Raw genomic sequence first — 27284 nt, forward strand, 5'->3', positions numbered from 1 at the left:
ATTAAAGTCGGGTTTTTCAAAATGGTACCTGTTTTTAGACATGTTTCGGATTTGCTTTGCCAGATGGCTCCATTGTTGGCTGTTCTCCCTTTTTGGAGCATTCCAACAACTGGAGGAGGCGTCCCTACAGAAAGGCACATTGGTTATGGTCAGTTCGGTTGTGGAAATTGCTAGATTATCCATTTTTCCGGTTTGGGTTTGAAAATCTTCGAGCAAGCAAGCTGGAGGTTAGTTGCCATGAACTCTTTTTATTCTTTCTTTTTTAAGTAGCGAGATTTCACAAGGTGAAAAAATAGAACTTACAGTGCTAGTCGGTGAAGGGCAAAACCTATACAGAATTAAAGTTTGTTCGCAATTTGTTTTGCATGCTAGTATAAGGCGGACGTGAACTCTTGCAGATGATTTTACAGATTCTATTTTGAATGAGTTGAATTTGGATAAAACAAAAGTCTTTTCGAGGAAAAAAAAGTCTTAGCCTGTTCTATGGTTGTCTTTAGAAAGTTTTGATCAGATCTTTGCAAATTGTTAGATTAGTGCAAACGTGCTAATTATTAACATGCAGCTGGGTTAGGGCAGTTAGTTAAATGAAAACGACACATCATGCAAATAGGAAAAACCTAAACAAGGTGGACATGTAAGTTCCACAACCTTGGGTACTAGAACGTACTAGAAAGTCGACTAGACGTGATGTTGCAGATGACAATAAATGATGATGTAGGGGCGTGAATTTGGGATTCATGTACATTAACTCTAACATTCCCAACTCCATCAAAATCCATCCCCCATTTGGGGGGATTTTGGCAGACAAGCCGTGAGTACCAAGTCCATCAAACTCCATCTACAGCACTGGTGGATTTGTGGTGGATTTCGGCGGATTTGGTCCTGAAGTATTATGTGAAGCAGAGTCAGTGATGGATTTTGGCAGACTTGGTACTGTTCTTAGTAAACCTCAGTAGGCAGTTAGGGTTAATGTAATGTTAATGTAATCAAATACCAAGCAATAGGGAGGTTTCGCAAGCGAACGGATACGCTTACACTTACGTTTAGCTATCCGTATCCGTTTTTTACTTACGTGTAGCGAGCGAAATATGCGTGTCGTCTGCACGTATGACGTCATACGCCACTCACTATCCGCTAAACGTGCAGACGACACGCATATCTCGCTCGCTACACGTAAGTAAAAAACGAATACGGATAGCTAAGCGTAAGTGTTAGCGTATCCGTTCGCTTGCGATACCTCCCTATTAAATCAATATACACATCACACTTTTTAACACAACATCTCCACAGCTGACCATATCTAAATATCACATTCAACGGAACACTTTTTAGAATGTCAGTAACAGTGATGTGGTCGAGACCATCACAAGACCATCACAAGACCAGTTGCAAAGCAACCACAAGACCATACACAAGGCCAGCCACAAGTAACCAGGCACTAAACATGACAAAGGGAATGCCTTTTGGTGCAGTTCATTTGAATATCTTGTATTTGAATTAAGACTGGAGGTCTTGTGTGGGTCTTGTGATGGCCTTGTGAAGGTCTTGTGAAGGTCTCGCAGGGTCTCGACTACAACACTGGTCAGTAACAACAGCCAGTTTGTAGAACACATAATTATTACATGCATCAATATCAGGGGCCAATCACATGTATAAACACGTACACATGTACATGTAACACACTGTGCATGATTCATCACATGAAGTTAATCATGCGCAAAGTAGGTCACTGTCACGACCCAAATGAAACATACTGTGTAAGCACACATGTACATGTACATGTCTCAACCACCTACATGTATATTCATACCAAACACAGCAAAGATATGCAATGATGTGTGACAAATATTGAAGCTGAATAAGCCTCTGTACTAATGACGTCACGCTTTAGCGTGTGCTTGCCTATGGTGCTCAGTGGACCGTGGGCCCCCACTGGCTCCATAGGAAAGTGCACAAGTAAATAAACAAAGTGTGATGTCATTTAGTACAGAGGGTTAATAGCCCTAACAGTCCCAAATCCTCCAATTTTAATATGAATTTGCACACCCCTATCCTAGGGAGTTAAGGTTAAACATGTACATGTACAGTAACTACAAAAATGAATTTTTATTTCCATTTGCAGAGAAAATATCTGCAGGTATGATGAACCCCATTATTGTTAGCGAATGATGTTAGATGTAATGGGTTAAAAGCTTTCAAATGATTAGTTAGCTATTTAATCAGATGAAGTAAAAAAGGAACCAAAAAATGGTAGATCAAATTTAAAGTATTCACAGTGGTAACAATGTGGAAGGATGGTTGGACTACCCTGGCCGACTTTTTGGAACCAGAGCCCCGTTCCATCGCTAGTTACCAATAGCCTGCGCATCATAATTGACAACAGCAAGCAGCGAGCAAGCAGTTTTGTGATGACGTTTTGACCATTGTTTGACTAGTGACATTCGTACGTTGCTGTTGGTGCGCAGGCAGAAGTTGCATCCCGAATCAACCACTAGTCGATTAGTGTTCCTCACTCGACCTTGCTCTAGGAGTACATACCGGTAAACATTCACCGGTAGACAGCCAACACATGCACAAACTACACAAATACATGTGTAGCTTTTTTTTTTTTTTTTTTTTTTTTAAAAATACATAGGTGTGTGGATTTTAGGGGATTTATCCCTGGGCTCCAATCCATAGACTAAATTGTCAGGCTAAGCGAGCATCAGTGGGGAACCAGTCAAAAGCAGTATGTACTGCATGCTATTTTAGCCGGTAAGCTGTTTTACTATGCGAATATATTTACTGCTCAGCAAATTTTGGTACTGAGAAGATCCAAGAAAATACCCACTACTACTTTGTCAACAAATTAGACTTCCCTCTCCAGTCCTACCTCCCCCCCCCCCCAAAAAAAATCTGTTAAACTTCCGTGAACAAAGATGGCCTTACTAGCTTTGCCGGTATCAAATGCGGAGACCGAGTTGAACATCCCCTTATGGGGCGACATGTTGCGCCTATCCATGGTGTCTTCAGAGTGGCGACGGGAGGAGTTGAGGTTTGCCTCACAGCTCCCACCGGACGTCTGCTTCTTGAGCAAAGGCGGGATCTTACTGCCGCGAATCCTGTCAATAAAAAAACCACAAAACCACCATTTTTTTATTATTAGCTGGCCGACGTCAGCTGCACACTCATTTGGACAATAATTTCGTTCAATTATAACAGGATTGAGTTCAATTTTCAGCAAATTTGTGGATTGATTATTTTTTATATCTAGCCCACGAATTGCGACACCAACTATTTTACTTGTTTGCAATGTTTGCATTCAATCATTGTGCATTTACTTGCCAATGTTCACACATTGGGTATTAAAAGTATAATGGATATTTTGGATGGTTTAAGTCTCCTTTTGTTTGATCAGTCACAGCCAGCCAAAAATTGAATCCTGTTCCCCTGCCATGCCTTTCACACAGGCTAGCCACCAACAGTAAGAAATTGAAATATTGTAGTGCTTACATAGTGCTTTCCGTCCTATCAACAATCTCAAAGTGCTTCCTTTTGTTCAATATAAACTTATATAGGTAAAAGCACATTTGCGGTAAAACATCAGGGATTCTAAATTTCAAAGGGGATTCTAATCAGGAAAATCCTGACAGAAAGTCGTGAAATCCAGAAAAATCCTGTTGAAAATCCTGAAATCCAGAAAAGGTCCTGCTGGAAAAATTCTGAGCTCTGGAAAAATCCTGTTGAAAAAATCCTGAAATCGAGGAAAAGTCCTGCTGAAATAATCCTGAAATCAGAAAAAGTCCGGCTGAAAAATCCTGACCAATCCCAATCCTGCAGTGATTCATAAAGAGCTACTTTGTAGGGAGAATCCCAATAATCCACTTTCACTTTTCAAATCTACTGTGAGAATATTAACATAACAGAAACTACAGAGTTGCTTAACCTGATGCGCTGCTTGTAAGTGAAACAGCGCCTCAGTGAAACAGCGCCTTCACTGTATTTGCCAATGCCAGAGCTGATCGACGGAAAAAGGTCGTAAGTGTTGGGGAAAATGCAGGGCAGGGTTTTTTTTCGACTAGACAGGGACACTACCCTCTTCATTACTACTGAAAGTTGGACCCGGTGGTTTTGGTTTCAACTTACGTAAACAACCTGCGTAAATGACAGACCAAAATAAACAGTTGTGCGTCAATGTGGTCAACGTTTGGGGAACTATGAAAATATTCGTAGCCAGCTTTTGATAAAAATGCTTCTAGTTTTGATACAAATACAGCCAAAATGTCGGTATTACCTAATTTATATTGTTTCGGTTTTCTGTGTTAAAATGAAAAACAGCTACTGCTACTAGTGGCGTAAGTTACGTAACAAATCAACCACTGGTTGACTAATGGTCCTCGCTCATTACTTGCTCTAGGCTTATGAGAGGGTTGTCAGATTGAATGTAACAAAGTTTGAGCGTTTCATCCAGAAGAGTAGGTCACACAACATTTTTTTTTTCTCTTTTCTTTTACAATTTCTAAAGATTAAAAAAAAAGTCTGGTATTGTTTTAACAAACAAATATTGACTGCTTAAATAGTGTTCCACGAATGACCCATGAGATATTTCTCTGCACTGCATAGGGAAATAGAATGATCAATGAATCAGTTTCACTATACCACTTGAATCGGTCAATAGTTGCACACTATGTACCTTGACAACGAGCCACCGCCCTCAATGTCGATTCTGTGCGGCAGTGAGGCCTCGGTGGACTTGCTGCGTTTCAGCCCACTCTCGGGCAGCGGCAGGTTCACCGTGATCATCTTCTTGTTGGGCGGGGGCGTGCCCTTAGCCGCCGTCTTCTTGACCCACTGCTTAGGGGTGGTGGGCGGGGTGACCGTGTACTGGTTGCGGCCGTAGTGCTCGCAGGGGTATCCCCCGGGGGGCGGGGTCGGGGGCACACGGATGCTGGGGGGCTCGGAGGAGGCCGAGCCCATGGAAGAGGTGGAGGTGCGCTTCTGTTTGGGGCTGGTGCTCTCGGGGCTATTGGAGGTGTAGGAACTGGTGTCTGTTGGCTCCTTGTCGGAGACGTCCTTCATGTTGCTACTGATGCCATATAGCTGAGCTGTTGGAGGAAAAAATATAAACAATCGGAAAATTAAAGATGCATTCAAAACAAATGCAGGGAGTGCAGATGAGACCAAACAAATTGGACTTTTCCAATTCATTACCACATTTGCTTTGGGAAAAACAAAATAAATTGCTTGGTTGGAGTTAATACTCCGTAACTTTACATAAACATGACTTGTTATAATATATTTTATTGACTCTCACTGTATATGGTTTGAATCTCACTGTATATTGGGTCTTGCCCTTCGCCGACGTATTTTATATATAAACACTGTGTATTCAGACTCGACCCGGTCAACCGACCCTAGCATGGTGATCGAGTGGTAAGACGTCTGCACTAGTAAGCAGGAGGTCCTGGGTTGGAGTTCCACCTGAGTAAGCTTGTGAATTTTGTTTTTCTGCAAAATACGTCAGCGAAGGGCAAACACTATATAAGATTTAAATTCCCTCGACGTTCAGCGGTTACAAATACATAAAAGTACAATCCTAATTATTGCACAATGCAGAAACCATGAAAACCAGGGAAGTCATGCTCTGAAACCTTTTCATTTCTATAATTGGAGCTAAATTGCGAAGCCCACCTAGTAAACAACTCATTAGTCTTGCTGGCCGTGCGTATTTCCAGCCTAAATATAAACCCAGGTCCCGGTACCATGCACGTAGGAGTAATTCTATGACGTAAAACCTGTCCATCATGCAGCGTGACCATTTTTTGAGGACAACTTTCACTTTCTTTGCTGCCCTCGACATTCTGAGAAATGTCTCCCGTAGCAATTTTTTCCCCCTAAAACAAGTGGTCTTTAGTTTTGCAATGCCAAGCCAAATTGCAAAATCTGAAAGTTTTTCTCACCGACACAAAAAACCCAGTCCACCCTACTAATGATGATGAAACATACATGTATTAAAGGAAATGTACATCATTGGCTTTTGCTGTAATTTTCAGAAATGAACTATTTGAGGGGTTAGTATCGGCCGACCACCATTGGAAATGTATACAAAAATACCATTTTCTTGAAAATGACTTGACACCAGGTGCCATAATTTTACAGGATGCTTTAGACTGTCATTTACCAACCTCCTAGTAAGGTATTTTGTGAAAACTTGGTAGTTTTATTTTTTGATGTTTGCAAATGTTGTACATTCCCTTTAAAGCAGTGCTCCATATTCAGCCTTATGGCCTAGACGAAGATGCACAACATTAGTTTAATTTCCACACATAAAAGATGTCCGCTGAATGCAATCCGTCTATTGTCAGGTCCTACCTTTGTAAGCTCTCTTCAGGTTCTTGCAAGCAGCCAGCAATCGTCTGACCGTTCTCTCTTCACACTCGCAGTGCAGAGCCTGAGCCCTGATGTCATACTCTGTCATCTCCAACAGCTCCGACAAGTCCTGCAACTTGTCCAACATTTTCTGCAAAACACCAAAAATTATTCAGTCAACGCTTCGACCTAAAAATATCTGATCTCTCATTTTATCTGCAAGTTACATGTGAGAACTTTAAAAATTAAAAGACAGACACATCAAAGAACATACCACCCTAGACCAAAATGTATGCAACATTAAAGGTAGAGTGGACCAATTGCAGCTATCCAAAATCTATGCTGTCATTTTGAAGAAAACAATAAAAGAAGGTCATTTCCAAAGACGTGTCAAGTGACACATTTTTGGAAATTTCCTTTTGTGGTTGGTTTGTAATTGGGCAAATCCATGAATTAGTGTGAGCGTTGACACGACGCACATGCGCGCCCACATACTATTATTTGTAGGTTCAGTGTGTGACATCACGTACAGTCTACTCACTAAAAAAACATTTTATCCAGAATTTTTTTGTTTTGTTTACATGTACCGGTACATGTATTTATTGTAAGTCTGCAATGTCTCACAGCTGCAATATCACAAAAAGGTTTATGCCATACACTGTACCAGTACCTAACACTAATGCTAATTGAAAAACACCACATATTAGAAAAAATACCCCCTCCCAAAAAAGGAAGATACCGGTACCGGTACATGTATGTCAAAAATGCTGAAATTATTGACCCTCTCAGATTCTCATTAAAAAGATGTTTACAGGATCCTATGCATCCACCAACAAAACCCCAAATCTTCTCCAGGCATCTTGGAGGCCTGTGCTGCACAAGACCAAGCTCAGCACCTAACGAGATTATCTACGTATATCACCCGCAGACCTGGGCCAGTAGGCCCTAAATATAGGTTGTCTCGTGTCTTGCGTGTGTGGCTTGAGAGATTGAACCAACTGGGGACGGCCCATAACGGGCTGCTACATAAGGACAGAAGGGAATTCACACACACACACAAAAAAAGGTCATGACTTTATAGGGAAACCCGGGCATAGTAAACTCCTGTGGCCCAGAAAATAGAAAAAAAAATCTGAATCCATGAACGTGCGTCTGCGTCTACGTCACTGGGAGCTGGAATTTATTAGAGTGGCCTCAAGTCCTCCCTACTGAATTGTGACCAAATATAAACAGTCAGGGAATGGGAAGGAACAAATTTTGCCATTTACACACCACAATATTCCATGGGAATTTGTGCACGTGGGTTAAAAAAAACTTGTCGTTTTGAAGCTCAGAGGGACGTCCCGTGACGTTACCGGATAATGTCATCCCTGTATTCACTGGCGGCTAGTCACGGCCATTCATGACTTCAGCAGACTGTTGCGAGTCTACCCTTGCACAAGGGTGCTCCACCGCACACAGATTATATTTTCCTCCCCTGACATTTTCGCAGCCGAAGCAAAGTAATTTTCTTCACGAGAATGACCTATACTGGACAAGTTTTGTGACCGAAAAAATGCTTTCTTACGTAGACAGCCTTAACTTTTCTCTCTCTTTTTTTTTATCTGACAGAGGTGTACGTAAGCGGTATTATTTGCATGCACATACATGTTCATGTGATGTTTCCATGGGGAACAAAAAAGTCAGAATTTTTGTCTGATTGAATATATATGACTGCGCAAGTGACGTAAAAAACAAGAAGGCACAATTAGGCATAAATAGGAATGCATGTCAGTGGCATAGGTAGGTGTTGGCAAAATGACGTTGGCATGGTGTCTGCTGATGTCAACTTACGGCATAATTACTACCGGTATGGATATTTCTGCGATACTCATGAACACTCAGTACATTTTGTAATCTTATATAAGGTTATATTTTTGAACTGTTAGCAGATTCACTTCACAAAAACGTGATGCATTTACGTCAGTATACGTCCCAAACACAGAGGTTACATATGTACATTTACGTCAGTGTACGTCCCAAACACAGAGGTTACATTAGCCTACATCATCCACGGCGAATATAAATTGAAGGATAAATATAAGGGGCTTTTCACAAGCCTTCCTTTATCTCTGGCTTCGGAGAATCATTCAGACGTCATTAATGTTCAATCCAGATGGAAAAAAAACTTTGGCCTCCAATTTTCAGGATTTGACATTCCTGACGCAGAACACTGACTCACAATGAGCCCGAGTCTTTCCAAGTCAGGGGCCTGAAAACTGTATTTGAAGCCGGGGTGAAAAAAGCTGATGTTCTGAAAACCCCTCTAGTCAGAGCCATTTTCTTTAAAACTAAATTCACCTCTCTTGCATTTCCCTGGATGTCCACAACATGCAGCAGATGTCGCAGGTTGGGGAACTGGTTGAGCTCGTTATCCAAAGGGTAGCCATTGTTTTTGACTCGCTGCTTGATCGCTAGTTGCCGGCCGAAAAGCTGGGCCAGTTTGCCCTGCAAAAACAAAAAGTGAAAGAAGAAGGTTTTTAAAGTTTGTCAAGTTGAGATACAAGTATCAATTTCTAAAATTAAAAAAAAAATGTGAAGAAATACAGCTGTACAGATTAGAAAGGAAAAGTATTCTTCTTCCTCAATATATCGGATCATTCACCTCTTCAAGTTTCAGAGGAAAATGGTTTATCTGGAAATCCATTAACCAGCAGACTCTTTTTCCAGAAAACCTAATCAAGTCAGACAGGGACAGAATGTTGTGGTGTTTGTTCAACTCAGGGAAACTATCTCACTTCACCAGTGATCTATCAAAAAAGCAAATCATAGAAAAACCACAAGGCGGGAAACCTATTTCAAGGATAATTTCTTACTTTAATGAACAGAAACAAACAATTTAGATTGAAAACCAGGAAGGGGTGGGGTAGAGAAATTGGGGCGGGGGTTGGGGTGGGGCTTGTAGTGTTAATTGTTTCATTGTTCAATTTGTGAGTAGATACAACTCAATTAAAGGGGAAGGTCAAATCAGAAAGGCTGTTGCTTCTCAGACTTCAAAGATACGTGCAGTTGTATCGTTTTCAAGGTCAGGTCACATGATTATCACATGACATGACTGACGCATTGCTGAATGACACCAATGGCAAACAGATGAGGGATAATGTAACAGGATGAGCATGTACATGTTCACTGTACATGTATATGTGTACATTCACATTGCCGTGTACAATTAACACATTTACCGGTATGTTCCTTGCCACCAATTGGCGATTGATACCACGAATCTAGTGGCCCATCCCTTATCAAAGTGGTCCAGCTGGCCACCATGCAGGAAGTTACAGTATACATTGCAGGGTACCAGTTCCGGATTTCCTCGGAATCGAGGAACATGTCATGGCCACTCGATGTCTCTGCTTACGTGTATCTCCAAATTTGGCAATGTGGGAAAAAAGTTTGCTTGTGTGATGTCAGTTTGGAGAAGATAGTCACTGACCTTTTATAAGTCGAAAGTTATTCAGTCATCTGTGGATAATGACAATTATGACACATAATTTATCTTTTTGGTCTGTAAAAAGGTTTTTCAATGTGTACAGTAGCCAACTTTGCATCATTTACCTGTTCAAATCATTTGGAACACCAGTTGTGCAGGTGTTATTATTATTATTTTTTTTTTTGGTTTTATAAAAATATATTTCCTGAACTCTAGCCCTATTGCTTGGAAATAAAGCTGGGAACCTTCCTCAGTCTTACGCAAATCCACTACTCTGCAGAAAACCAATGAAATAGTTTCCATGTTTTCATTGGCAAGCAAATAAAATATAGAGGCTAACTCCATATCGCTGGGTACACCACGAAGTGACATATTGTCTATGGACTTTGTGCACACGATAGGCCAACGTCACTTGGTGGTTCAACTGACGATATATACAATGTACCTTCCAGAATCCTGCCAAATCCTACAAAACTTCCTTGGTGGATTTTGAGGGATCCTGGAGGGTAAGCGACTAGTGAACCTTCTGTGCTACAATGTGTACATGTACTTGCCCCATTCCCGAGAAGTTTTGAGAAGTAACCATTTTGCCCCCCCCCCCCCTTTCTTAAACATAACCTTATCTCATGTTTTACATGATGACCAACATGTACGGTAGTCGACTTTTTTTTCTGAATCTGTCAAAATCTGACCCCCAAAAATGTCTCTCAAAAATAGAGGCAAGAATATATGCCCCTCCCAAGCTGAGATATTTGCCTTCACTTTCAAATAAGTCAATTAAACAAATACAAGTACACATCAATGTATGCATGTTCACGCTCATAATGGCCATGTTCTAACTAAGTACCGGTACATGTACACGTCCACAACAATTGACCTCAGTATAATTTTGTGAACATAAGGTTTGTATCATTAAATACTGTAAGGACAGTATATATTAACTGTACTGGTATATTATTTTACGACAGATTTTATGAGTTATACACGTGCACTTACCTTGGAATAATAAACTGCATTATCAGGGTTCTTAAAGGGAATATACAACATTTGCAAACATCGAAAAATAAAACTACCAAGTTTTTGCGAAATACCTTAATAGGATGTTGATAAATGACAGTCTAAAGCATCCTGTAAAATTATGGCACCTGGTATTCTGTCATTTTCAAGAAAAGTGGTATTTTTGTATCAATTTCCAACGCTGATCGGCCGATCAGCGTTGGAAACAACTGGCTTTTTTTCAAATACTGGCCCCAATTGACCATTGCACTTGTTTGCAATCGATTACAAACCTTTGAACGGGTACGAGCCAGCTAGACTGGTTCCATGACCTTACAATTCCCCAATGTATGTAAACTGCTCTGTTTCTTCTTATATGGAGTCAGGGAACCAGACTACAGGAAAATGATCGTTTTTCTTGGTTTTTATAGCATTTTCGAACCCAAAACCTCCAAAAAGTCAGTGTAACTATATTTGCTTTATATTTCCAACCCCCCAATTCCATCCATTTCTGAAAATTAGAGCAAAAGCAAATGATGTATATTCCCTTTAATAGCGCTTATACAACAAAGACAATTTATTTGATTGCATCTTTCACCTGCTAATTCATAGTTTTGATTGTTGTTTTTTTTCCTTCAGAATAACAAATTCTTCTTCTTCTTATACACTTATAACGCCCTTATTTTTTGACACGCCAAATACAAATTATTCTAGGAAAATTAGACGCATATGCACCAACATGAACATCGATGCACATTTATAATATTTTAATTCCTAAATTATGTTCAGTATGACAAATTTAGAAATTGGGAACATCTAAAATAAAAAAACTTGTTTGAATGATGAATTTAGAAATTGGGAACATCTAAAAAATAACTTGTTTGAATGATGACATTGCAATTTAGAAAAAAAAAATAGTGCGTGTATCGCACTGCTTTTGATGTCACAAATATTTTTCTGTTATCAAAAGAGTACACATTAAAAATAGCACCTACGTGTACATGTACACATACGTGCATGAGCAAAATTGTGAACAAGATCTGGGCACATTACTACGATAACATACAAGATAGAACGCCACATTTTTTATGTGCATCTGACAAATTTCAGAGGCAGATCAGTTGAGTTAGCCGGTATCCAGGGCCCACATAATAAAAAAAAAAACCTCCCAGGTCAGCCTGAGAAAGCGCTGGTATCCAATCAGTGGCGAGCATGGATGGTAATTTATGAAGGATTTTGTCATAATGTATGCAGGCTGGACAAGATATTGAAAAGGGGGGGGGGATAGGCACAGGCAATGGTATACAAATTAGTCAGGTAATATTGTCAGTGTGTTTAGGGACAGACTGGCTCAAGATGACAGATTTGCATAATTTATGGCTGGGTTACGCGCCAGGCTGTATTGTGAGGGTTTATGGCCAGTGACCCAGCTCAATAGATACCCTTTTGTTGTTTAGTATGTTGCAAAATGTGTTTATTTCATGCTCAGGTACCACACTTTTAATTAATGATTTGGCCTCAGGGCCACGATTGGTGTGAAAATAAATCAATCTAAATCTAAATCCAAAATTGCAAAATGTATTTACCTGACAAATAAGGACAGTGCAAACTATGAAAACAGGCCTAAAGCCCTGGGGGAAAAAAGGATTTGGGCTTCAGATCAGCGTTTTGTAACAAGGCCATCTTACATGTACCGGTACATGTACATTGTACATGTACGTCAAATGCTCACGTAACCGTTTTACAGTACAAGATTTATTATACCGGTATCTGTTGTAATGCAATTCGAAGATTTGTTGCAAAACATAATGCTCCTTACACATTACATAAATGTACATGTAAAGTACATGTACCGTACATGTACGTCCCCGACTGTTTTCACTGGATGAGCTACAATCTATTACATCAGTTTCTGATTTGAATGAGGTACTGTGTATGTATGTGGATTGCACCGATACATGTGTAATGTACAACTGTACTTTGGATTTATATTCGGACTTCAAAACTTTGCATAAAAAAGCATCAATTTACTTTGTATAATTATTAGGCAAAGCAAAAAAACAACAAGTTTCTCGTCCCCGCCCGCTTCCTTTTTGGAGGCCGCCTGGATTTTTTTATTATTTTTTATTTTTGAAAAATGTAGTAGAAAAACACCGAAAAAGTCCACAAATTCATCGGAAAATAAATACCAATACCAATACAACTCTAAATGACACTGTAAATATGTTCAGTTCTCTTGTCCAACTTGTCTTTCATCTTTAAAAGTGTCTTTAAACAGTGGAACACCAACGGTTGCAGGAAATTTTGAAAAGGCGGTCATCTTGAAAAAAATAAAAAATAAAAAGCCCCGCTTCCTCCCTTTTTTCAAAAACCCCGGACGAGAAACTATTTTTTTTTTTTACTCGGCCTTACAAGTTAATCATATAATATAAAATGTTCACTACAGAAATAGTATCTATGGTATGTTTGTCTTACCACATGTAGTTAAAAATAACATGCAAGTCAATCATTAGAGCCAAATGTTTTGTTTGGATCCCCAATCTGGGAACCAGCCAACAATTCAACGTTTTGTATATACCGGTATGTTAACCAATTTGGCTGGTTGCCAGCACCCCTTGAAATATACATGTAGTTGATAGACACTCAATGCCTGCAGCAAGCAGTGTGTAAATTACATGTTTATATAAAGGTCACATTTTTGATTGTAGAATTTCTCAAATTCTCATTTCCAATGAATGTCGTTGCAGCAAATGCCAGAGGTGTGCCACAGAAAATAACAGATCAAAATGCAAACGAGTTTCTATTGAAGAAAATAACAATACAATGTAATTGTTATAATATTTAAGGTCCTTTAAAAGTGCAATCAAGTTTGGAGGCAGTAATTGGAGAGCAACCCTCCAGTGTATAAAATATTCTACACTATTAAAAAAAAAAAACAGAGAAGAAAAGATTCTTTCAGAATATTTTTCTCATCCACTTTTATTCACAGTTTGTCATGCATTTACCTTAATGTTGGTGAATACAATAGCATGCTTTGTGGGTGTGGCACCTTGAAAAATAGATTTTTAAATTGAATTTATAATTTTTTAACATGAAATTAGTTATGAGCTTTCCAATGAGACATCGCACGAAAACAATCGGCCCATGACAAGTAATCAATTAATTAATTCAACTTCTGAATTAAGAGCGGGATGCTCCTACATGTAAGTCCTAATTCCTTTTGAATAGTTCGCACACTTTCTGAACTGGAGCGCGCCATTTAAAACCACTTTTTAAGACTGTATAAAGCCTGCAAAAACAAACAAGCAACTTTAGGCCTATTTGTTACAGGATATTCCTCTAAATTTCGTTCCAAAAAAGCACGTAGTCGTACCAACTTTAAAATGAAACTTTCTGTGGGACAATTTACAGATAAATATATTTAGCCACTTTCAATTCCACAACACAAAAGAGATACAACATATTTTTTTATCTAGATAGATTTCAGAACAGTTAATTATATACAACTTATTACAAGGTACTTTCGAACTAGTGTACCGGTACCTAAACATGAAAAAACTTTAAAGACATAGGAATCAGTGGTCTAAGATATGCAGGTACTGATAGCCAATGCTGGCTTACTTTTTAGCTTTTAAAACATACATACACTTGTACATGTATGTGTACAAGCACATGTACATGTACATGTATTTTCTTTTCTATTACTAAACAGCGAAGAAAGTTTGGTGACCCTAGACTTCAATCTAACAGATTAGTGGAGTTACTTCTTTATGTCTACTTCCGTTGCCCTTCGCTACATCTACAGGGCCAAGTAAAAAATAAACCAGTTTTTGTTCCCACCTGCTTTCCTTTTTTTTCTGCCCACCTGTTTTTTTATTTAAATTCAAACATTTGCAATATTTAGTAAATGGGCCTATGGGCTCCGTGTGCCAATGAACGAGGGCGCCCTTTTACCTGGCATCAACGACCCATGGGCGGGACATTTAGCTGGTTGACGCACACCGTTCCTAGTGTGTGACGCACGTACACCAGGGGATTTGTACTATGTACACGCAGTGTTATGCCAAGATGGCGTCGGTCGGTCACCCCCAACTGTACTTTCTTTGCCGTCGAGGGGGTACTTGTGAACGGAGCAGATATTGTCAATAGTCTTTTTATTTGTTTCCAACAAAATTTTAGCAATGTATACATGTACATGTACAAAGGGCTACGGCTCCTTTGCACACAATTTTGTATCTATAGCAAAAAGAGTCAAGAAACTGGAAGAATCAATCCGCCAAATAATTGGCCTCAACGCCGCCTCCTTCATTAAAAAAAAAAATGGACGAGAGACTACTGTTCTTTTTTTAAACATGGCCTAACTTATGGGTTGCAATATTATTTATCTGGGGAAATTTTGATCAAATGTTTTTCTTCGCGTTGCTGAAAATATGTATAATAAATACACGTACATATGTGTACATCATCTACCTACGTGCACGTGTGCAAATGTAAATGAAGTTTAATGCAAAAGAGATATTCTGCTTTGCCATGTGCAATTAAATTTTATGTACACACAGTATGCAAAAAAGATACAGGTACATGTACATGAACATGTGCACGCACACACATTTTAACATGGGTAATCACATGGATTTTTAATATTCCTGAGTGGTACATGTGCATGCAAAGAATACCGTACCTTCACTGAACAACATTTTGCAACACATTATAGTCATAGACATCACAACTTAAAAAAAAAAAAATTGCAGAAGTTCCTTTAATAGCATTGTTAAAAGTATGGTGTTCCACATAGGAGATCTGTCCACAGATGAACTACCGGATAGAAAATGTGCATGTATGGATTTTTTTCATCAACAGCTGTAAAATATTAACTAGATTTTTTCCCCCAAACTCGGGGGATTTCCCCAATTTTCTTGCATCACTTCCTCAAACCTACACAAAAGCACACCTGTGAAATAAACTAAAAAAACATTAAAATGAAAGCGTTTGCCCCAATATCGACCGGCAATGAGTCAATGGGTGCAAACACCAGGTTTTCAACTCCCCTGGGAACCAGGCAATAAGTACCACCGGAGTCCGGAACCAACATGAAGTTGCTCTTTTGTTGTTGGTGTTGTTGTTTCTGTCACCGTTCTATTTCAGGCCCCGGTGACTCAGGTTTAGTTGGGTGAATCCCAGCTACTACTGTGGGCGAGTTTCGCAACTGTACCGGTATGAACTGAATTATTGTGAACTGGGCCCTGGGAGTCATGAGATACATATTCACGCCACCGTGCGAAAATAGAGATCACTGAGTGATCGAAATGAATCAACAAAACTGTTAGCAAGAAAACAGTGTCTCTTCTAGCTTTTTCTTTTCTAAGCTAACAATAAGAATGATTAGATGATACAAATCGTGTACCGGGTATGTAATTTGTAAACCAACATGCACATATGTACAAGTGCCAGCTCACAACAGCGTTACTTTATCATGGTCAGTAAGCAATAAAGGGGACGAACCTGTATTCACAGGAACAGAGTGCCCATCTCTCTTTCGTTAGCGATTGGGCCAGACTCAAGTCCATGAAATGCTGCTGTGGGGGGATCGCCACACCTCCACAGCGAGTCTGTTACCTTCCCAGCATTGAACAATGCCGGTACCCATTTAACACCTGGGTTGAGAGGAGTAATTAAGGTAAAGTGCCTTACTCAAGGGCACAACACGCACGGCCACGGTGGAGCTCGAACCCACAACCTCTTGATCATGAATCCTGTGCTCCACCGCTAGACCACACGTGCCCCAGTAAGCAATGAATTTCCAAAATAAAATATCCACGTCTGTCTTAATGGTAAAAAAAATGAACGTTTCCCTTAATGGCCAATGTAATGTCTTTAAAATCTTTGTTTTATGATCTCGAATTCGCTTCGCATAATGAAGTATGCACCGGTCTTAACGATACTTGCAAACCGAAATGTATAAATTTTTCAGCCATGTGCACATTGTCCCTATTTTGACGACCAGATCTCAGAAATTAGCCATACTTCCAGCATGCATACATACATCACAACCCATTCGCCACAACTGCTTGCCAATGCCAAGGATTTCCAGAATCTTTGCTAAAAACCAAACAGGTTCTCTGAAAAAAGATGAATGGTGAATGAATTGAGGAAGGGAATGACGGCACAAGACCTGGTCGGACCATCCATGTGGTAGAAAGGACAAGGGGAAGTGGAAACCACGGCTTGCTTTTGCTTACCATTTCGAAGCAAAGAATCTCTGCTCACTAACATATGGGCAATTCATACGTCAAACCACTGATCAAGTTGGCGGTACCTTAGTTTGGTCTGTAATTGTTTTCTACTCATTAGATGTAAAATATCACATTCATTTTTCAAACAGCAGCTCCTTTAATTAACCCTAACCCACCTCACTCCTCCAAAATCCTCCTGGCGGTTTTGGAGGATTCTAGAGGATTGAGGATGAATGGTGATTGAAACAAATGAGGATTCTGGAGGATTGAGGATGAATGGTGATTGAAGCACTTGAGGATTTTGGAGGATTGAGGATGAGTGGTGATTGAAGCACAAGAGGATTTTGGAGGATTGAGGATGAATGCATTTTGAGGCAGGACTGTCTGATGATTTTGAAGGATTTGGCGTTGGTTATCCTTCATTTAAACACGAGTGCAAAGTTTTGGGGATGAGGAGGATTTTGGAGGATTGAGGATGAATGCATTTTGAGGCAGGACTGTCTGACAATTTTGAAAAATTTAGGCGGAGTTGCAAAATTTTGGAGGATTTTGGAGGATTGAGGATGGTTGTAAGCAACAAGGGCCTAGGGGGTTAGGGTTAAGTGTCTGACATGCACCGGTACATCCAATTTTTGGGAATTGCCCAGCAGAAAATTCTGCCAGTTCGCATAGGCAATTTCACACTAGACAAATCTCAGGTTGACGCGGGGTTGAAAACATGTGTCCCCTTGAACATTTTCAACCCTGCGCCATGCCATCCCTGCGTCAACCCTGAGATTGACTTCGACCAGGGTTGAGATTTTCAACCCGGGTTGAATCTCTCGCTCCGGGTTTAAATCAGTAGTAACTGAGTGAAATTAAACTTGGTCAGCAAGAAACAAGTGTGAAACGATGCGGGGTTGAAAAATCAATAAGTCAACCCGGGGCGGCACTGGGTTCACCCAGGGTTGAATTCAACCCGGGTTGAGAGGCGCTAGTGTGAAAAGGCCTAGATGTTGAAATCGACATGGGTCCACCACATACATGTACATGTGTAAAGTGGAAACATGCGTACCGTTTACAATAACACCAGGTTTCACACGTGTTGGCTATATGGGATTTTCTACCCGGGTAGTGTCTCTCAACCCTTGATCCAATAAGAGTTGGATTTTACATGTGAAGAGCGTCGGACCCGTGTAGAGGCCATATTGGATTCTTGCTAGTGTGAAAGGCTTCCCAGAATCTTGTTGTTTCCTGGTCCAACCACAGAGATTTTGGATGGTGTGAAAAGCCCTTTAGTTACCGTTACATGTAAATTATGCACACCTAGATGCATACATGTACATGTACATCCAACTAGAGATTCTGTGCTTACATCACTAGAGCACAGGATTCCTGTGCTCCATGCAATGCTGTAACCACAGAACGCCGTGGTTAGCAGAGCAGTGAAATTGGGCCCACGCCGAAACTCTGATTTCTGAAGAAAGAATAAAAAAAAAAAAGCCCAAGGCCACAGTATGGATTTGTCTCACTGGCGTCCCTGCTGCTAATTTGACAAATCAATATCTTTCCTTGTAAAAACTGCAGTATATACACGTACACGCTGCTGAAGTCTGACCCTACACTGTCTGGCTTTCTCCTCGGGTGACTTACAGATTTTAAGCCCCACTTTGACACGCCTGTAGCTGCCAGTCCATTCCAGTCAGTGACTGCATCATCTAGCGACTCGTCCTCCCATTTTTTTAAACAACAACATGCAATTTTGGACAGGCATTTTAAAAAGCAGACAATACAGAAATAACAGGCAGATTCTAGTTTACAACTTTGCGAGTAATTCACTTTCTTCTGTTATTATTATTATTATTATTTATGTAGTCATTCTTACATTACAACATAACAAAGAAAGGCAAGGAACAGCAAAAGTACAAGTACTGTTATCCGAAACATAATGATGAAAAACCTTACACAAGCCAGCCCACTTATCAGCCTTACATGTACATGTAAAACCTGTCATTCTATTAACTTACGATCCAAAGTGCGACATTTTTCCTGTCCCTGTCATCTCTGAACTTTGAAATTTGCCATTAGACAAGTTCAAGCCATTTTCATTTGTTAGGTACCGTAGGTAGTTTGCTTTACATTTAGGAGAAGGCAGCATTAACCCTCCCTCTCTGGCTGGTAATTTCAACAAGGCCAGCCCAGCAGTCAAAATAAATCAAGTGACTGTTTTTAACAGTTGAGGGCTCCCTGCCATCATAAAGCAGGATTGACTGGCTGTGACTGTTGTATAGCTGTTTTAAGTGTAGGAGATAGACACCGGGTAGGCCTGCTTTGGTCTATTGATGGAATTTGACTGCCACAGTGCCTACAAGAAATATGATCTGACTGTTGGTGACTCACGGCACGGCAGGGAGCAGGATTCAATTTTTGACTGTCTGTGACTGATCAAACAAACCGAGGGTTAAGGAGGCCGAGTGCATCCTGTATTTACAAAATGATACATGTCAGATGTAACAGGGATGTGAAAAAGCAGACACCAATTTTATAGAAATGACCCATTTATGATTTGCCTTTTTTTTTCTGCTCAAATTTCAACAAAACCCCGATGTGCATACATTATCCTTCACCTTCAGTATCTTCTAGAGTCATCTGGGCTGGAGAGGGAATTTTCCAATCCTAGGTAAAACCTTGTTCTCGGTCCACTTCAAAAGCCCCCGAAACAAACAACACAATAGTAAATTTTCCCCCCAGATCTTTGAAAAGGACTCCAAAAAACAAACCACTACATTGTCTTTTTTTCACTGTTGTAAGGGCCTACTATTGACGTGCACAAAACTGAGCATTCATTCCCTACTCTAGGCACTTTTAGTTAAATCCATGCTTCATTCTCTGCTCCACAATGCTACAAATAATACTAAGTCTGTGTATTGTATTTACATACATGTACAATGTACCTGTACTTCTTAATGTGTGAGCTTTACATAATCTCCACAATGATAAAAAAAATCAGAACACTTATGTACATGTACATAGTACGTGTATGTGGCATTTCATTTCAACTTTTTTCAAACACTTTGGAACACACACTTTATAGGCCTATGCAAAAGATGTGGTTGCTTTGATCTCAGCAACTGCCTACAATTTTTGTTGTTGAAGTGGTCGCGTTGAGAAAGCAGTCACTACTACGTGAACAATTTTGGCTTCCTCTACGCTATGTAGCTGTATTGTTGTAAATTTGTTGAAGTACATTTCATACTGTACAAGGTACATGTACATGTTTACATGTACACAACATGTACGTGTATGTGTATGTATCCATAAAGCCTGCTTACAGGCATGACCTTTAGCTCTTTGCCACACCCAGTTTGATTGGGTCACACCCAGTGTGAATGTGTACCTGTGCCTGTATGCACTGTTTGTAATGTGTAACATTTATAAAGTACATGTATACATCATGTATACACATAGTACATGAACAGGTACAGGTATGTGTATACATCATGTATACATGTATACATCATGTATACATGTACTTTATAAATGTTACACATTAAAAACAGCAACTACCTGTAGTACATACACAGGTACATGTACCAGTATGTAGTCTGACCATGTACAATGTACATGTACATGTATTCAATGTACATGTACTGTTGGTACATGTACATGAAGTACCGTACATGTACCAGTACATGCACAACAATAAAAAAAGACTACAATTTAATTACACAGACAGCACTTACAATCTACAGTCTGCATGTAAACACACTAACTCTCAAAGTTTAAAAAACTCACACACAAAATCCACATTAACCACAGCAATAACACACCAGATGGGAGCATATGAATGCATTTATACTAGGCAAATGCACATTGCAAGTCCGTAAAAATATACAGCCAAGTCCAAATCTTTATCCTGGAAAGGTTAAAAGTTCAAGACTGTGCACATGTACATGTATGTGCCCAAGCAGCAAAGAAAACTGTACATGTAAACATTTTCATTCACAGAATGTATACAAAAATGCTCGTTATTCCGAGCGCTTATTGTCCACCTCTTCTTTATTTACTGATCAATGCATTTTGGCCAAGTCCTAGCTGTACGGCCATACACAATGCCTTCGGCCTCAGAATGCTCTGTCCTTTCACCATTGTCACGTGGGGTCAGGCACAGTTTGTGACCTTGCTTGTAGAATCGCCAGGCACCGCTGGACCACAACACTGACCTTTCTGGGCTGGGTCGCACGCATCTTTTCTTTTTAAAGTAACCTTCAATGCAGTGTACAATGTATTTATAGTGTATGCATCACTTCTACAATGAACACAGTTGAAAAGAATAAAATAATGACTGCTCCAAATTTCAAAGCCATATATTCATTTATAGCAAATTGTAGTGCATCCTTGTAGAGGGTGTGTCTTAAACTCAGGATGCATGTTATTTTTGTTATCCTGTTATGTTGAACTGAGAATAAGTACCGGTGTAGCGTGAATATCCGACTCCATGAAATGTGGACTCAAAATGGTAGTACTGCGCACGCGTGAGTACAATACTATGCCATTTTTAGGATCGTTTCGGGAGAGTGACCTGTCACGTGCGAGGGATCAACCAATAACAGGGAAATAGGGGTCCGATTTTCATAGGAGTCGGATTTTCATGTGACACCGGTATTGTCAGTATACATGTATGTACATGTACCGGTACATGAATCGTTTTTTTTTAATTGCTTCATACACTTTCATCATGTAATCAAAGGAAATGCGCACATCAATACAAAAACAACAATCAAGTGCAATCAAAATAAATCCTCAATTTATTTCATACCTGTATTTTTTGTTGTTACTGCTGAACAAATAAATCATCCAACTCTATTCTAAGACTATTTGGTCCTTCTGAATGTTTTTTTCCTCTTATAAAATCCAAGTTATCAGAAATCCTTGACTACGCCCCGAGAAACAAAATCCTGAACATCATTCCTTGAAAAACAGCTGCCCCCTTGTCTTGTGACCTACATTGTATTGACGCACGTTAACATGCAAGTACATGTAGAATCCCATAATATTCTGAACCCCAGCAGACTAACGCACCAAATGCGTTCAATGCATAGAGATTGATTTGACTGGGGATAATTTACACATGCCAATGTAGGATTTTATTGACATGCATATTTGTTATTTACACGTACATGTACACATTGTAACAGTACAGGGGGGATTTTTAGCTGGTGTGGTCGATAACATTCCGGGGATGCCTGAATGTTGTAAAATACCCAGACCAGTCACATCAAACATTCACGGCAACAGAGCAATGTATGTAGACCATTGGCTGACTGTCACTGCAGTTGTGGGTGCAAGACAAAATCCAGGTTCTATTTGTTATGGCACTGGGCAATTATAATCCAATAATGTCGGAGGTTCTAATATAATGCCAAAGGATGAATAATAACATTTACACACGTGTACATGTACAGGTAGGCTACATGTATGCCTAATTACACGTATACTGGGCCATAACACTCGTTCTGTTCTCTTTAAATGTACATTCACATATGTACGTAAAATTTACGTCATTTATCACCCCCAGCGCAAAAATTCCATCTTATAATACGTTATTTGTGTTTTGCTCCCAAAAGGATTTGAAGCATGCATATCAGTATTTCAAAAAAATGTAATAGTTTTTTTACTTTGATGAGTAGGGGAAAACTTCAACAATTTCTATCAGCCGATTTTGCAAAACAGTGCGCATCTTACCCCAAGCGTAGGACGTTTGCAAACAAATTTGGTTACGCAGCTCTGCGCAATAAACTTACGATCGATTTCACAAAACTGGGCGTTGTTGTGCAAAGTTTTAAACAATTTAAATGTCTTGGACGAGGTCACAAGGATAATTACAGCATTTTCGACTGCTATTTGTGTATTATTTTGTTTGGTCATGCAACAGTCGTTGAATCACCTCCGCCTGCCATTTTGAAAATAGTTTTGTCCAAATTTCTTTCTAATTGTGCGGCAACTCTAAAAATTCTGTCACGAATAAAATAGCAATCCATACATGTACATGTACCGGTACCTCAAACACAAAGCTATGAGTGTCTCGTATCAAACTTGATAAGTTGTGCAATTATAGGCTCCGTGACGATTTAGTGACGATCACGATTTAGTAGTAAAATAGTTAATTTTCAGTTGCTACACCATAACTTTCGCCACCTAAAATGACTGCGCACGTAGCGCCATAATTTGTTGCTCAAGATGCTGACCTACATGTATACATGCATTACATGTACACACTGTGAAAGTTTTGTGAAATGTGTCATAACTGAAATGTTGCGCAGTGAGAAATACTGCACAGTGTGAAATGTTGCGCAACTGACGCAGTAAATTGCAAGGGGAGTTATGTCACTGCGTAAAGGTTTGTGAAATCGGCTGCAGTTTTGTCTAAAATGAGGCCCCCTTCAATGGCCAAAGCGTTGTGCTAGCTATTGTTCAATGTACCTGGCCTAATGAAAAATCTGAATAACAGCTAGCACAATATTTTCACCATTGAAGGAGTGAACAGTGAAAGTGTGCTCAGAATGTGCTCAGAATGATCTAAAACTGCATCACACTTAATGAAGGAAGTTGTCTGCAAGTTGTCTGCAATTTCAAACTACATGGAAAATACACATCAGCATCGGCTCTGGAAGAAACTTGGACTTCAGGCAATGACTCATTTTGGTGGTTGGAATATAACCATCAGCTGATGGTTTTATCTGTTCGGGTTATCATCAACTAGGCCAGGTGCCAGTAGCCTGTGGTTTTTAACCATTTTTGAACCCCCCACAAAAATGAAATAATAATAGACAACCTTGGTTATCCCCAGGGACGCTGTTCAAAGCAGGTGATTCTCATTCTTTTGATTTTTTTCTTTCTATTCTTTCTGGACTCAAGATAGCTACATGGATCAGTTTCGTGTGATTCACGCTCAGCTTACTGCTAACAATTTCCAAGTGACCACTGACATCAGATCCTTTAAATAAAAACTCTTGTCATATTAGGTCACAGAAATATCCCAAATGGCGCAGTGACTAAGCTCCATGTCTGGAAAGATAATTACTTGAAATTGAGGACATCACTGGTAGTTATTTTTAAGGTACCGGGTACCCTTACCATAAATATGGAAAGAATTAGAAAAAATAGCAAGGCCCTGTTAACATTATCTGCTGGGGGCAATTGATACAAACTGTAGGTTAAGATTTTTGGGGGAAATTTAAAAGAAAAGGGAAAGAAAAACTTTGACAGGAAAAAAAAATCTCAGTTCAGCATGAAGCCAGTCTAACAGGATTTAGTTACGCAAACAAACAGAAAATGCTCTGTAACAACCGTTACCAGGGTCTAGTGAAAATATTTTCTCATGTGAACTAATGTGCGGATACAAGGAAGTAGGTCAACAGGACCACGCCAACAACAAAAATCTGGAGTTCATTTCGATTCCAGTTCACCAGAGACGGCAAATAAAAAAAAAAGGTGCCTTGTCGAGATTACAGAATACAAGGATCTGTAAATTCATGTACATGTAAATGTGATCAAGGATTGAAGGGTCTATTTCGGTTTCTTCTCTGAAACATTGTGTCAATAACCTGACAAAGAATGAATCGTGCATATCGTCGATGCTGTGGTCAGCGAGACAGTCAACCCCTTTATAAGCATTCATCACCCGATTTAAACTGTCTTTGCCCTCTGTCAATGCCCTGCGTGTACAGTCAGTGCGTGAGTCATGTACTCCATTTCCTTGAAACCTGGGAAGTGGGAGTAATTAGACTTGCCTGCCAGTCCCCTCAGCCCATTTTGTTGAACCCGCTAAACTGAAATCCCTTTCAGATGAACCACATTCAAAGAAAGCCGCAAGATGAGAATGGTGTTTAATAAGTGGAACTCTTTTCTTTTGTGGCAGACATGACCCGGTCATGAATCTAGAAATCACTGATCTGGGACAAGAAAGTCACAGATAAAGGGCAAGTCTAATGATTGGAATGCCTTTTGTGCACACAAAAAAGACAAGGTCATTGAGTGCAGTGTACACATAGATTAGGTCACGCGGCATCACGTACTGTGCATGTACCGGGTATGCAGGAATCCGGCCAGGGAATATAAATTCCAGAACAATAGGGGATTATTCTAAACACGAGGAAAGTGGTCGGACAATAGTCATGATGAAATGGAATTCGTAGAAGTGTCTTCAAAATGCCTATCTACATGTACTGGCTAACATTTTTCGCACCTATTTTTTTTTTTACAATTTGATCTTTTTACAAGGTTTTTCTTCGGGGATAAGACAAGTCTGGTCGTAATAACACCAATTTCAGCCGAAGTTACTCAATAGTTTACCTAAATTGCAGATTTTTCTTTTCTTAAAATCAAATTTAAGAATTTAGAGAGTAAGCTGGTCGTGAATTTATCACGGAATCTAACTTTTAGAGAGATTATATCCTGTTCACACATTTTTCGGATTATATTTGTATCAATACAAAACAACATACAAAGGATCAACAGTAAATATCACCTATTTAATATGACTATGTACTGACTACATGTACTCTTCTCCGCACCCACCTAAAAAATTGGAAAGATCAAAGCAATTAAATTATAATACAAGATAGAAATATTTTAAGTTGACAAGAGGAGAGATAAGGTTTCTTGATACAGTGTATTCTGCTGTGTATATATATTTACGCTCTGCTGTAATTCCTTGGAACAGTTAGTCATGTTAGTCAGCATGTGTCACCCACTAACCCCGCACAGTAAATAATCGTAACAACCGCTTGATCAGATTCCGTCCGACACTAGTGTTATCAATTCAGAAACAGGGGCACGTCACATTTTATAATTTTTTTCCACTCATTGAAAGAAAAAAAAGAAGATGTGTGCTGATTTACAAGAACATCTTGATTTTATGTTCTATGGGACCTGTGGTACTTTTTACATAAAATTACACCACCTCACTGATGTATACGGGTCTGTATACAATGCGTATACAATATAGTACAGTTTGTACAACATTGTAATGTTTGCAAATTAATCAGTTTTGCTAATTTACAATAACAATGGGAAATGCAGTCTGTGAACAGAAATGAGCAAATTTACACAAACTATGTCGTTTTTAATAGGCGTCCTCGCCTGCTTGCAATAGTTTTCCGTAAAAAAACTGATACTTTGTGTAAGAAATTTATGCCTATTTGTAAAACGATGTCATGATGCACTTATAGATCTACATGTAGATCAATTGGCTGGCTTTATGTGATGTGTGCTGATGTACATCCTTTGCATAAATGCAAGTGGTTACAAAAACAAACAGACATGATGAATTAATAACAGTTTATGGGGTTTCAGATTAGTTAAGTTGAGCACCGGCTGATCCAGCTATGGCTGGGGGGGCAGCTAAAAACTATGTTTTTCTGCATGATTTTCCTATTTTTGGTGACCAAAGGGAGGGGGGGGGGTGGTTTTGACCACCTAAGCCCCTCCTCGTAGATCCATCATTGCTGAGGACAATTATACTTCTATAACCAATATTTAAGGTGGGACCCCCCCCCCCCTAAAGCAAATTATTGTTTTATCATCCCTGCCTGCCTACATTGACAATCATACACATTTTTATCAAGTGAGTTGTTTTGTAAGGTGTAAACTTTATGTAAATAATTTGTATACATTAATAATGTGTAGACTCAACAGATGTATTCCTTTTCCAGTTGATACACAGGTTTGAACATTGCATTTTTTTGGGGGGGGAGGGGTTTGTTCATAGTATTTTGTTAATTAATTTCCCACTTTACTTAGTCTTATAACCCCTGTCTGCATTTTATTTAAATACACTCTGTTGATAACTTCACAATCAATTACTGTTTCATGTCCTTAATTTTTTTTTCATCAGTAGGTTGTTTTCCAACAATTATTTGGACTATTTTCATCAATGTTATTATTAGTATGTGCTAGTTTACGCAACCACCTTGATGCATACAAGCAGCAGCACGATTAAATCTCATGAGAAGTGTCTTGTGTTGTCAAATGCAATTGGGAGCCGATTTTGGCACCTCACCAATGCAGTGTTATTACTCAGTGCAGTGTTGGGATAAGAAGGTAAAATCCAACACTGGCATAATGACACTCATTCATAGTACTAGGCTAGGACGTATACAGCATCGTAACCATTTTTGAAAGCAGTAGACCACTCCACTTAATTGTTAAGGATCCTGCTCTGACAAAGAAAGTTCTGATTTGGAGGTTTTGCACAC

At 39.5% G+C, this 27284-nt stretch overlaps 1 protein-coding gene across 2 annotated transcripts in view; it reads right to left on the reverse strand.

Annotated features, from left to right (window-relative positions):
- The window catches only part of LOC119730214 (kinase suppressor of Ras 2-like), a 44023-nt gene that overhangs the window by 15204 nt on the left and 1535 nt on the right, over nucleotides 1-27284 (reverse strand). The window contains exons 2-6 of one of the 2 annotated variants that reach the window (XM_038203003.1): nucleotides 8689-8835; nucleotides 6352-6499; nucleotides 4673-5084; nucleotides 2929-3101; nucleotides 29-124 (exon numbers count right to left, since the gene is read on the reverse strand). In XM_038203003.1, coding sequence (XP_038058931.1) covers nucleotides 29-124; nucleotides 2929-3101; nucleotides 4673-5084; nucleotides 6352-6499; nucleotides 8689-8835 — 976 coding nt within the window. The remainder of the gene's footprint in view (nucleotides 1-28; nucleotides 125-2928; nucleotides 3102-4672; nucleotides 5085-6351; nucleotides 6500-8688; nucleotides 8836-27284) is intronic. The other variant, XM_038203004.1, reaches the window with a different exon arrangement.

Source organism: Patiria miniata, unplaced genomic scaffold (genome assembly GCF_015706575.1).
Source record: "Patiria miniata isolate m_02_andy unplaced genomic scaffold, ASM1570657v1 HiC_scaffold_22, whole genome shotgun sequence".
Taxonomy (NCBI): Eukaryota; Metazoa; Echinodermata; class Asteroidea; order Valvatida; family Asterinidae; genus Patiria; species Patiria miniata.